The sequence below is a fragment of the Neomonachus schauinslandi genome, chromosome 2, assembly GCF_002201575.2.
Source record: "Neomonachus schauinslandi chromosome 2, ASM220157v2, whole genome shotgun sequence".
Classification (NCBI taxonomy): Eukaryota; Metazoa; Chordata; class Mammalia; order Carnivora; family Phocidae; genus Neomonachus; species Neomonachus schauinslandi.
In genome coordinates this window covers 120,003,457-120,017,353 of record NC_058404.1, presented here as the reverse complement: position 1 = coordinate 120,017,353, position 13,897 = coordinate 120,003,457, and the positions used below count along the sequence as shown (strand labels likewise).

The window sequence follows — 13,897 nt, the reverse complement described above, 5'->3', positions numbered from 1 at the left end:
TGATCATTCTCTTCCCACATTAAGAAAACATTGCCTCATCAGCTAATTCTTTCTTGATGTTCTTTGCATTTCACAGGATAAAAGTCTTTCATCACATCTTTCCTCTTTTTTTTTTTCTCTTTTTCATAGCTCAGGCAGCTCTATTAAATAAAATTGCCATCATTTCCCAGAAAGCCATCCATTCAATTAAAAGAACATTAATTTGCCCCGGTTCTTGCCAGAGCACAGAGGTAGTAGCAGAATGTTGGCACATCCAGAGTATGTTAATGTAGCCCAAAGAAAAGGATGTAGAATAGGAGACGGAAGAAGAAAGCAAGATGCAGAATCCCAACTTACTATTTCAGAAATTCAAGAAAGTACTGGCAAGGAAACTAGGCAAATAAACCAGAGAGATATAGGAAAATCATGTTGGCTTTTGCGAGATCATAGAAAACATGTCTGTTGGTGTCCACCTCTAGTTCCTGGCACAGAGCTCCTGAAACCTTTGTGATTTCCTGGATGACAGGAGGGTTTTTTGTTCTAACGAGGCAACTCTGAATGGGCTCCTGAATGGCTGGATGACGGCTGGTCATGAAATACACCAAGCCATGATTAGAAGCTTAGAATCTTCAGCCCTAGTCCCCCATTTTCTTGAGAAGGGAGAAGGGCTGAACATGTACTTATTGATCAATAGTGCCTATGTGAGGAAGATTCCATAAATCCTAATAGTAGGGGATTCCCAGAGATTCCATGTTGGCAAACAAATCCACACAGGAAGGCTGACACACCCCAACTCAGTGGGGATAGAAGCTCCTGCACTCAGGACCCTGAGTATTGTACTCTGGATATTTATTTGCATATCTATCACCTAGGAACTCCCAGACCTTGTGCTATGTATCTTTTCATCTAGCTGTTCATCGGTATCCTTTATCATATCATTTAATACACTGGCAATTGTGTTTTCCTGAGTTTTGTGAGCCACTCTAGCAAATTAATTGAACCTGAAGAGGGAGTCATGGGAATCTCCAATTTGTAGCCAAATTAGACGGAAGCTGTGGATAAGCTAGGAATCTACTACTTGTGATTGGCATCTGACGTAGAGTGGAAGCAACGCTGTAGGACTAAGCCCTAAGCCCTGACTAAGTGTCAGAATTGAGTTAAACGGTGAGACACTCAACTGGTGTTGTAGAATTTCTTGATGGGGGGAAAACTCCGCACATTTGGTGACCATAAGTGACTGAAGTGAAGTGTCGTGAGTGCAGTAGAGGTGTGAAAGTGAAAGAGACACACATAAAAGAAGACAGGAGGAAAACTGGGTTTCCCCGTTATAGCTTTGCAGAAAGTATTCAGATTCAGCTGCTATTACTTAAGCAAATAACTTCATATATCTGAGATTCCATTTCCTCCTTGTAAGTTTGGGATAAAAATAATATCTACTTTAAGGATTGCTATAATCTTTAAGTGAGATAAAATTAGCCATTACCCAGCACAATATTTGGTATGTGGTATACACTCAATAGATTATAATTAATAGCAATTCTACTTTGTCTTTGCTCAGTTTCTGGGGAGACAATGACTTTGAGAAACTAACTTTACAGGAAAAATGTGTGCTTCCTGGATTCTGGTGGCGTCAGAGGCTAAGGAAGCTATTAGAGATGGAGAAGGAGGAGGGGGATATCCTGTCCTCTAAAGGGACAAGTCTACTTTGTCTACTCCTTATAGTCTTAGTCTACTCCTTATAACAATTATTGTGAGACAACTTTTATGCTTATTTCTAATTCATGCAACAATCTTACGTGGTTGGCATTAATAGCCTCATTTTGCAGATGACAAAACTGATGTTCAGTGAGTTTCAGTGTCTTGCCCATGGTGATAAAATTAGGAACAGGAAGATGTAGGATTTGGACCTACATCAGTCTGGTTCTCTCCACAAATTTCCTTTACTGATATATTTATTTCTGAATTATTTGTTAATATTTATTTCCTCCTCAGACCCATAAGATCGCTGGAGGGAGAGACCAACCTTTTCTGGTTTTGCCCATCATTGTATCTTTTGGTACCAAGCTTGGTGCTGAATTCATAGTGGAAACTATGAATATTTGAGGAATATTAATTGAATGAATATGAAGATGAAAAGATGATAAAAGTGACAAAAACCACATTGATGTGGTTCATTAGGATACTTTATTAACACTCTGGAGGATGGTCAGAATAATATATCAATCTAGTAGTTCCTAAATTTCTCTTGTTTTAAACCATCTTATAGGGGCGCCTGGGTGGCTCAGTTGGTTAAGCGACTGCCTTCGGCTCGGGTCATGATCCTGGAGTCCCGGGATTGAGTCCCACATCGGGCTCCCTGCTCAGTGGGGGGTCTGCTTCCCCCTCTGCCCTCTTCCCTCTCATGCTCTCTGTCTCTCATTCTCTCTCTCTCTCAAATAAATAAATAAAATCTTTAAAAAAAAATTTTTTTTAACCATCTTATGGGTTTTTTTAAATTTTTTTATTTGAGTATAGTTGACACACAATGTCACATTAGTTTCAGGTGTACAACACAGTGATTCAGCTTCTTTATACAATATGCTGTGCTCACCACAAGTGTAGCTACCATCTATCACCGTACAATGCTATTACAGTACCATTGACCATATTCCCTATGCTGTACCTTTTCTCTCCATGACTTATTCATTCCATAAATGGAAGCCTCTACCTCCCACTCCCCTTCACCCATTTTACACCCCCACCCCCCCAAAACACACACCCTCCCCTCTGGCAACCATCAGGTTGTTCTCTGTATTTACAGGTCTGATTCTTTTTGTTTGTTTATTCATTTATTTTATTTTTTAGATTCCACATATGAGTGAAATCATACGGTATTTGTCTTGACAGTTAAACCATCCTACGTTTGAAGTACAACTAATGTGAAAAGGAGAGGTCATACAAAATGGGACAAAGTTCCAGGATACTGACATACAGCTAAGCATTCTAATCCCTTTCACACAGCATGCCATAATAGAGGCTCTATTTCGACTATCACCCTTAGAAATGTAACTTATTAATGCAAAACTAAACCCATGGTTTTTTATTAAGAGATATGTTTCTGATTTTTTATTCCACTCCTGTCATACTAAACCTAATTTTGGTGAACAACAACAAAAGAATAATTTATTTTTCTTTCTTTTTTTTTTTTAAAGATTTTATTTATTTATTTGAGAGAGAGACTGAGATAGAGAGAGCATGAGAGGGGGGAGGGTCAGAGGGAGAAGCAGACTCCCTGCTGAGCAGGGACCCCGATGCGGGACTCCATCCAGGGACTCCAGGATCATGACCTGAGCCGAAGGCAGTCGCTTAACCAACTGAGCCACCCAGGCGCCCAATAATTTATTTTTCTTAAATGAAAAGTTTTTGAAGTCTGTGTGCTTTCAGATGTTGCATTCTCTCCACCTTTTTTTCCCTATAATATGGCAGAGGATCAGGTTCATTAAGTTTCAAGAGTATGGAGGAATTAATATGGATTTATAGTCCTCCTTAATGACAGAATTCTTGATTTAAGACTAATCAAGGAAAGAAAATGAACACTTCGCATAGTGTACATAGATTGGTAGTAAAACTATATGCATAAATCATGACAAGAGATGACTGCCTATTGGGGAAAATTCTTCAGCATCAATGGGCAATTTCCCATTTTCCCCTCACATAATTAATAGAACCAAGATCCTTCTTCAGAGTCTATATTACTGGTTTGGGGTAGAATGTAATTTCCCTTTCAATTTTCAATTGCTGCTGAGTTGCCCTTGGCATTTTGCAGAGCAACAAAGTTGTGTATGACCTTTTTGAGAGCTACTCTGCTACTGGGACCCCAAAATGTCAAGTACAACTCAGTTGCTCTCAGAACTTTTCCACTTGCAATTCATTTGTACTTGAAATTGATCACATACAATGTAATTGAAATGCAAACAGAAAAAAAAAAAGACCTTGTAGAATCTCTTAGGAAAATTAATCCGTATCATTGTATATGTGAGAGAACGGAATGGTCTCTGTCCTCGTTAGTGAAGAAATGTGGTCAAGTGGATTAGAGTAGGCCTTAGGTCAAGTGCCTTGGATCCTACTCTCTGGCTGGGTGACCTTGTCCAAGCCATTTAGCTTCCGGACTTAGTATGTATATCCCAGATGCTCTCAGGACAGAGGGACATATTTATCATTCTATTTGTAAGCCCAATGTCCCTGTATCCCCCCTGTGATTCTCCACCTCTCCCCTTTGAGTGCGCTGGTATAGCTCGGCAAAGGAACAGTTGTTTAGACCTGTGCTCGAAGCGTCCTTCAGAGGGAATCCAGCCTGCCTGTGTGACCCAGGGGTTTTGATTGGTTTTCTGTCCTCACAGCAACACATCACAGCAACATTGAATGACACCTACAAAGGGCTTTGCTGACCATCTGTTAGAGTGCTGGCATAATAATGAAGAACTTTTCCAGTCTCATCTTCCAGAAATTCAATTCCTTCATGTTAGTGAAGGGAGAAAGAGTAATCAACTGTGGTGCAGATTGACATTTATATTACATGTGACAATAAATGCAAATATCATCAAGCACTTACATTTTCATTCAGCAGCAGAGTAAATTTCTGGTCTTTTTCCCCTTAACTTTTGATGCTTATAGAGTCTGTTAAATATCTCTTTTGTAAGAAGTTTAATTGGCCTAGAATAGTAGTTCTTAACTGGTGGCGATTTGCCTCCCTGGCAACATTTGGCGATGTTTAGGGACATTTTCAGTTATCACCACTAGGACAGTACCAATGGCATCTAGTTCGTAGAGGCCAGGCATGCCACTAATCCTTCCTACAAGGCACAGGAAAGGCCCCATCACAAAGAATTACCCACTTCAAATTGTCAACAGTGCCAAGGTTGAGAACCCAGGACATGGGTTGTTTCCATTGTTAAGACAAAGTAAACATCTGAACAGAGTACTTCAGAGAATGGTCACTTGAACATGAAATCATAGATGGATCAAATAACTATCCACATGAGTTGTCTTTTTTCTCACATTAGATTTCCTAAATTCACATTATTTTTCACCAGTACTCTTAGTGTGTACATCTTTTTTCCTCTAAATATGTAGCAGTTGGAGAAAAACAAGATGTTCTGCGGGCTTGGCACACTGAGAGGACCCTCCTCAGAGGGACCAGCATGAAATTCATGAAGATTGTAAAGCTGGATAAAACTGAATTTGAATCATGACTTAGCCACTTAAAAGTTGTGTGGCTTTGTGCAAGTGATATAACCTTGCTTCATTTGTTTAAAAAAAAAAGGATAAAACCTCCTGCATAGAGTTTTTATGGGAATTAAAATGACCTAGGTACCGTAGCTGGCACAACAGAGTAGGATGCAAAAATGGTAATCACCATGATGGAGGGTATTCTGTAGACACAGAGGTGAGACAGGACATGCTAGATCTTTTCAGTTGGTGTGCCTTTGGCTTCTTACTTGGGTTTCAAATGCCAGTATCTCATCTTGCATGACTTTTCCAAGTTATTTATGAACTATCAATAATGAACCCTACACAGAACGAGTGGGACAGCCCTGTCCTTTTTGAGTCTTCAATCTGCATCTCTGTAGTTTGAGTCTTAATAGCAGAATTAGTATTTAATGCCTGTTCAAAGTGAGCGTGACCAGGTCCTATTGGTTACCTCTTAAGATAGCAATATTTCTTGATAGAGGGATAAAAAGAGAGGCCAGAGAGGTTGTTTTTGGTAATCACCAAGCATGAACCAAAAGATGAACTCATCATACTTTCCAGAGTATTATAGTGGCTTCTCAACAACCCAAACCACTTATCTTTCAAACAAAAGGAAAATTACTAGGGATGTTACTAGAGTAATGTCTTCACTTATATCATTATTGAATACAAATGGTCAAAAAGAAAAATCAGGCAATGAACCTGAATGAAATCATATGGAAGGAGACGAACCCCTAGTCCAGTGCTACGCAAGCCATAGGTGTTCAATACACGTTACCTGCCTGGTAACAAGAGGAAGGAGGACCTGCCTGCCCAGTGGTGGATTGGAGATTTTGCTAATAAACTCGTTGCAGTGGCCTCAGGCTCTAATTACACAGAATTCCACAAACCAACTGCTCTCTGTCTTTTGGAATGTCTCAACTTCCTGGATAAGAAACATTTCTAGAATAGAAATATTCTTATTTGCATCAAAGGAGAAAATATGCAAATAAAAACAGTTTGTATTCTACTCTAGTAAAAATTAAGTTCCTTAGAAAGAGAAAAAAAAATTATAATAAGATTTCCTGTTTGGGGAGAAGATTTTTATGGGAACATGTCTATTAGACTTAAAGTTTCCATTACAAACTGGAAAGAAAATTCATGCTTTCTCCTTAGGAGAAAATTGATATGGCCGTTGAATTAGAATGTTTATGCCATTTTCCTTCCGGTAGTTATGTGATTTCCAACTTTCCTTCCCTACCAATCTCAGAAGTATTCTCCTTTAAGAAGAGAATATCGTAACTCCTGATTCCATATATCTCCCAGGCAGTAAGCTACCTTCAGTTGGACAGCCTTCACAGGATGTAGCTGATGTCACTGTCTATGGCCATGCCAACCCTAATGTGCCTATTCAAATGTGGTGACCTATGTTTGATAAATTGGTTGAAATTAATAACCTGTAACTATCGCTAACAGAATGCAATGGTGGTTTTAAGCCAGTAGGAGTGCTCAATCTGTCTTGGTCAATTTGCAAAGAAGCTACCTCTCTCCTCTGAGCTTCGGTTTGTTTAGACAGTGTGACTACTTATAGGATTAGAATATTCTCTTAACCTGTTTTTGCTGCTTAGACAAAGGGGTTGTTTACAGTGTTTTGGGTTTTGTGGGTTTTTTTGTTGTTTGTTTGCCTTTGCCTCATTCCACCTTTTGGTGATCACCTTTCACAGGGTGCAAATTGGGGTGAACAAGGTAGGAAGAGTAAGGCTACAGGGGTCAAATTACTACCTTTGCCTTCCCTGATTGTTTCTCATCTCTATCCTCTCTCATCAGTAGGCGCTAAGGACACATTTGACCTTTGCTTAAATGAATACATGAAAATGGAGGACATTGTGGAAACTATGACTGGGTTTTATTTACCTTTGCCTAACACTGCAGTTGGTTACACAGTTAGCAACGTAATGAAAGCTTATTGAGTAAATAATAAACACACTGCTGCTACGTGTACAATATCATTCTGAGAACCCAGAGCATAATACAAATCCGTCACTTTTTTATATCAAATCTCTAGTTTCGAGAATAATCTTCAGTGATAGCTCTAAACATTTTATGTTGCACTTCTAATGGGCATGGACCATCAAGGGGTTTGTTGTTTATAAGCCACATCTTTATGAATGCATTTCGCTATTGCACAGACTTTCCATTACCTTAGCCACTTACAAAGAAATTCCAAATAACTTTTGTCAGATGTTTTAAGGAGGGTGGCTTCGGTAGGGTCCCTTTGCTTGAAATAGACCATAAATGAAGTTGACATGAAGAATGTTCTTGCAAAAGCAACCTGGAAAGACAAATAGTACCAGTGAATTCATTATATTTCACCTTCTCCTCCTCCTCTGTTCTTCTGATAGTTCTGCTTTGCTTAATGTTTTGAATATTTAATACTATGCTAATTTTTTTCCATTTAGTGTCATTTCTATTCTAGAGAAAATTTTATAGAAGTTGTTCCGCCAATATTTAAGATAAATGGGGATGGTATTTGGGACATTTGCATTGTTTGAGATTAATTTGAACTTCAAAAATTGTTTTTCTTTCTCTATAGGCTTTTTTTAATGTTTAAAGGTGGTGACAACTACTAATAATGTATTCATTTTCCTTTCTTCTCAAATTCCAATTTTAGGTAGGAAGAGAAAAATAGGCAGAGTCATCAATGTTGATGCATGTCATAATTGCCTTAATGACATTTTTTGAACATTGATGCAGTAAAATGTGATTTAAAAAAAAATAGTATCCTGCAAGAATTCAAGCACATAGGGACAGGATCACCTCCATATTTTCTAAAAAATTAACCTTGGTCTGTGGTTTAACTTTCTAGTTTTTCTATTAGTCTAGGCCCTCAGTACAAATAATCTCTTCCTCAAAACAGAGCCCCCTATTTAAATTCATACTTAAGAATTTATCCAGACACTATTGGGCCTGGAGTGACTTGGGAAATAAGAATTGGTAGCATCTTAGAATGTCAGAGTTGAGTGAGACATCGGAGATCATCTCATCTGAGCTCCACCTTTATCAGCAAGAAAATAAAGTGCCAGGAGGGGAAAGCCATTTTCCCATGTCACATATGTTGTTAACATTAAGACGAAACTATACCCCTTCCCCAGTGCCAAGTTAGTTAGCATTCTGGCATATAGGTGGGTTGTTATTTTTCCGATTTCTGTATGTTTAAAACAGACTCTCTTTTTATCCACCACAAATCTTGTACAGAAGTATGTAGTTTCATATATAAAGCTGAGTGACCCATAACCCAATGTTCAATTCTCAGGATATCATGGATTTTACATTTACCTCTTATAAAGGTTCGTGTCAGTGAGCATGGTAACTAGAAAGCGTATAAAGCTTTTTAGAACAAAGGTTTTACCGGTAAATTTAAAATGTTTCGGCTAATATTAACCGTAAAAAAGAAAGATTAACGAATTCTGGAATTTTATATCTACCTATCCTTTTCCTAAGGCTAACAGAGTTAGCTTGTTATGCATGTTTGAGTCAGTGATCATTTTGATGGACTAGCGCTTTCTTCAGGAGACAAGTTAATATAGGTCTTTTTCCAAGATTACCTCACATTCAAAAATACCTCCTAACTTCCCTAGCATCAAGAAAACAGTGTGTTTGGTAATGTGCTAATTGCGTCTTTGTAAGGAAATGAGGCTTGTGTGTAGGTGGAAGGAGGGGACCAACTGAAATGGGTTCAGCTGGAGGTGAGTTAAGAGGGAATTTCAAGAGAGATTATCCAGGGAGAAAGGGCCTTTGTGCTGTGGGGTGTGACAGGATGCACACCCTGCTTTTAAAAAGTTCTGTTATCAGCACTTTGATAACCATCCTTCTCAGACATCCAACTTCCCTCCCAATCTTCCTTCAGATCCCAGGCTCTTCCAGCTGAAAACCCTGGTGAAATCTCAACAAGAAATAAATAACACTCTTTATAATTCTAAGGCTAGAAACTGAAAGAGAGTGTTGACTTGTGTCGCATTTACTGCATTTCACGCACCCTGGGCATTTGTTGTCAGCAGAACCACATACAGGATGTGAAATGATTTTTAAAAAATTAATGCCAAAAATCTGGAAAAACTAATACCAAGTACTCTGTAGCTTCAAAATGCAGCAGAATTATTAAAACTGATCGATCGATGTACTCTTTATTTGGAGAATTTGTTGTCCAGATTTATCTTTGGATTCAGATTATTTTCCATATTAATGAAGCCAGACTACAGCCTTTTTTGTCTTAGACATTTTCAGTTATCATCTTAACAATATTGGCAAAACAGAAAAAGCACACAAAGACTCCCACTGTTATTAAAATGTCAAGACTGTTTCATATTTTCAAGACTTTTTAGAACTGGCCAATGAAAAAAAAAATCAAGCACCACTTGTAAAAATTTTTTTAATATCCTAAAATATACTTACACACCATATATCCATCATTATATTTTATTTAAGGAAAAATACAAACCACAAGCCCAGAACTTGCCATTAAGTTATATTTAGCATGTTTTCCAAATACTAACATGAAGCAGAAAATTGATTTTCAACCAGAAATGATGTTATTTCATGAGTATAACTCTTCTTAAACACATCATACTTTGAAAATATATTTGCTTTTCCTGTTTGAAAGAAGACAGTAGGGCAGACTACTCTTTGTCTTGACAAATTAAATATGCTTAATAAATCATTTTTGATGTGATAGGATTTGGGGCAATTTTTTTAAATTCAAAAAAATGTCATCCAGATTAAACACAGGTGTGACCTTGATAATAGATTGGTCTAAAGAATATTAAAACCAAAGACAGAGAATATAAGACAACTGTTGGGCTGCATCTTCCCATCAGAGTGGTCAAGCACCATCCAGCTGCACTGCTCGCTCCCTCCCACATGCCTCAGCTCCATTGTCCCAGGAAAGTCTGGTGAGCTGCTAAGAGGATCAAGAGACCCAGGCATGCTGGCAGTGCTCAAGGGTTCTTGTGAATCCCCTCCCTCTATCTCCTTCTTTATCTTTCAAAAGAAATAGTTATGGAAGAGAAGAGGTAGCAGTGCTGTGGAGAACCAAGAAATAGGTCGAAGTTAAAGGCTTGAGGCTCTAAATCACGTCTCTACTAACAACAGTGCTGGGATCATTGCGAAATTACTCAGCCCTTTTATAAGTTATTAAAACTTCCACCTCCCTCATCTTTACACATATGAGGTTGGACTCAATCTCCAAGGCCTCTAGCTGTTTCCAAACCCTGTGATGCAGACTACCCATAAAAAATAAATAGCATGAACTCTGGGATGTTCAATTTCTAAAGTCAAGTTGTAAAGGGTATAAGCTTTTTCATTAACAAATGCCAGAAGCTATACGGAACTTTGTGGGGTGCTCAATAAATATTAAACAATCAATTTTATCTTTCATCAGCAAAATGGGGTGAGTAATGCTGATTTGTCTCACAGAATTTCGTGCGAGAAATAATAAATGAGAACAAAGCACTTTTCAGATAATGAAGTAATTCGAATAAGCTGCTTTAATAGGTCTGAGGTCTAGCTAGATGATGCAAGAATAAAGTATCTTTTTTATTATTACATCTGTGAAATACAGCAGTCTTTTCATCTGTTTAAGAAGAAACCGTCATTACCCTTGCTTATCACCAGAAAGTCAGCATGAGTAATTTCTGTGCAAATGGAATTTTTCGTGTGATTTTAACATTTATCACTTTTAACAAAATGCGCCTTTTAGCTTTACCTGATATCAGAATGGAATCATATCTTGATTTAAATAGTTTAATGAGGTGTTCCATCAGCATTACACTCTTCTGCCTAAAGAAAATGCTTTTCGAAATGACTGATAAGCTGTGCAAATGAGAAAATTGTAAATTTAATAATCCTCCTACTCAAAAATAATACAATTCAAGAATTGCTACTAAGGAAAATGAGGTATCACATTCTAGTTTTCTGGAGACTTCCACAGTCTGTTCTTTTTCATGCTTGTGTTCAGTAAATATTATGTGCTATTTTTTTTTTTTTACAGTGTTTCAACAAAAGACAGCTGGAAGACAATCTGATGGTGACAAGTTCCATGGTCTTAAGAGACAAGGTAGTAACATGAACTTCAGTTTATTCAATAATCTCTAAGTAAGATTTAAAGAAGTCCTATGAATATTGGATAAAGTCTCTGAGGATAGAAGTAAATAATTCTGTGCCTGATTAGTCTTACTCTTTAATTAGTGTCTTGCCCAAATATAATTTTGTCATTAGATTAATACAAGAAAATTATTTCAATTAATAAAGGCAAGAAACAACCTTGTGAGAATGTTTGTGGTGATGTTGATGATGTTGTTACCAGGGCTGTAGGAAGGTCAAGTGATACAACTTCTCTAACCTGTATGGAGACCATGCTTTCATAGACCATTAGAGAGAAGCCTCTGGAGTGTAAGTTGGGTGGGTTGGGGACGGGGGAGCAGATGATTGATTTCTCAAAGAAGGGGACCAGCATGGGATTTCTGTACTCTGCATTGAACTCCAATCAAAGATTGGACCTTTGTCTCACTATTCTTTTGCTCTCCACCCTCAATCTAGCAGTTTTTGGAACACTTACTTGTCAGGCAGAAACAAGCTGAAAACTGTAGCTACAGAGACAGCACACACGGTAGCAAAATTGTCCTCTCTCTCTAAGATTTCCCTGACGTGCCTGGTTCCAGTGGGAAAGAGAAACTCTAGCAGGTTATTTACTATGATGTTCCCCCTGATAATAAGCGCTTGGTTAAAGTTCAAAAATGAAAAATGTAAAAGGTGACGGATGTAGGGGGCTGGCTCTGATAATCAATAATCTCAACGCACCTTGGAAATAACTTCAGTCCAAGATAGCATTGCCTTGAAATTGCTACCAGTAAATTATTGAAAGACACATTAAAATAAAACCAAGAGGTTATCTCCCAGTAGCCACTGAACACCACCCCCCGCCCCCACCAGTGTCCTTTGTGCCATCGTAGAGATGGCTGGGCACTGACTGCACCCACTTCTCACTCCACCTCAGTGGACCTGCTCGTAAGACGTCATGGATTGTCCTCCAAGCAAAGGTATGTCCTTAACGAGTGATCTTCATCCATCCCTTCAAATGGTACTTAGATCATTCTTCCAATTAAGTACATGATGCTTGAATGCAGCACATGATGAAGCTGAATTTCTGGCCCTGAACACATAGATATACTGCTTACAAATTTACATGTAGAAAAAAAGAAAAGAAAAGAAAAGAAACCTCTATTTGACAGCTTTCCATTTCTAGTGATTTCATAATTTGAAGGAAAAGATTTATCTTTTTAAGGTTATTATCCCTCCACTGTACCTTTACTTCTCTCAAGAAACAAGTGCAGGCCTCCATATGAGATCATTCTACAATTAGAATCAAACAGTTCCTGAGGAATTAGCAAAGTAGAGATTATTCCTATCAGGACTCCCCCACATACCCCACAGAGTTTGGGAAAGAATAAAGAGAGAGGATGCTTTGAGATCTTTAGGAGAAAATTTCCCTGAAGCATTTTTAAATAAATTACTCAATTATCATGTTTTAATTAAATTCTGTTAAAATTGAGGAGGAAATGTGAAGAAACCCATCAGAGATGAAGGAAGGTGACAAATAGCAAGAGGAATGAAGAGGTCCTTGGAATTCTCGCTCTTACCAGTTGTCCTCTGGCTACCCCCAGAGAGCAACATAAGGAAAGGCTGCTAGTGTCTATTAGAGACAAATTATTCTTCACCTTATGTACAGAAAAATAGTCCCTTCTGTAACCATAAAAAAAAAGGGAGGGGAGAATAGTGAAAGGAAATAAGAACCTAATTATAAAATATTTTATTGGATTAATATCTCTCCATACCTTGGTACCTAATTTGTTTCATTAAGATCAACAATCAGTATATTTTTAAAACTCTTTTAGGGCTAGGATATGAAAATTTTACTCAAATTTTGTATGAATTTTTTCTCTCTGTATATTTAAATCCAACTTATTGATGATGTTTTAGATTAGTCACCTTAGAGCAGTTTCCCTAGATTCTTTTAACCCTGGATATCAGTAATTCTGTAGAAAAGAAAAGAATATTGTTCTACTTGCTAGGAGAAGAGGAACATTAAACCTTGTGAAATGTTGGAAAACCTCCCTGATTACTGCAGTCTGCAGGGAAATCAGAATCTAATGTGAGAACAGAAGAGATAATTAAGAATAATTGGGAAGATTTTAAAATTATACAATTTTACTTTTTTCTTTACTCTCTCCAATCATTTTTCTCTAAACCTTTTCAGATATTTATAACTATGCAGCCCATGGGACATACTAGGCGATCAAAACTGCTTATTCCTGAATTAATGATTACTCTTTAACTATCCTGGGATTTCATGGTATAGTTGGAAAAACAGTACCTGCTTCACCAATGATAATCTCTTTATTTGAACAACAACAAAAAAGGCCCTTTTATGAAATTTTTGTCAGAATCAAGATTTCCTAAAGGGACTAGACAGGTTCTCTAAGGAAAGTTAAAGAAATTATTTAATTCTTTCACTCTATGCTGGACGGAAAAGGGATTACAAGAGCCAACTATTTTCCCACTGAAATTGTAAGTGTTTCGGATGCCCTACATTCAAGACTGCCAAGGGATTGCCAGGAAGTTACATTATTGCTAAGTCAAGGAATTTTCCTGAGGA

The 13,897-nt window shown here is 37.7% G+C and overlaps 1 protein-coding gene across 1 annotated transcript in view; it reads left to right on the top strand.

The window, feature by feature from the left end:
* The window catches only part of BANK1 (B cell scaffold protein with ankyrin repeats 1), a 270,561-nt gene that overhangs the window by 236,495 nt on the left and 20,169 nt on the right, over nt 1-13,897 (top strand). Inside the window, 1 exon segment of the mRNA XM_021680373.2 lies at nt 11,234-11,299. Within this exon segment, the coding sequence (XP_021536048.2) occupies nt 11,234-11,299 (66 nt within the window).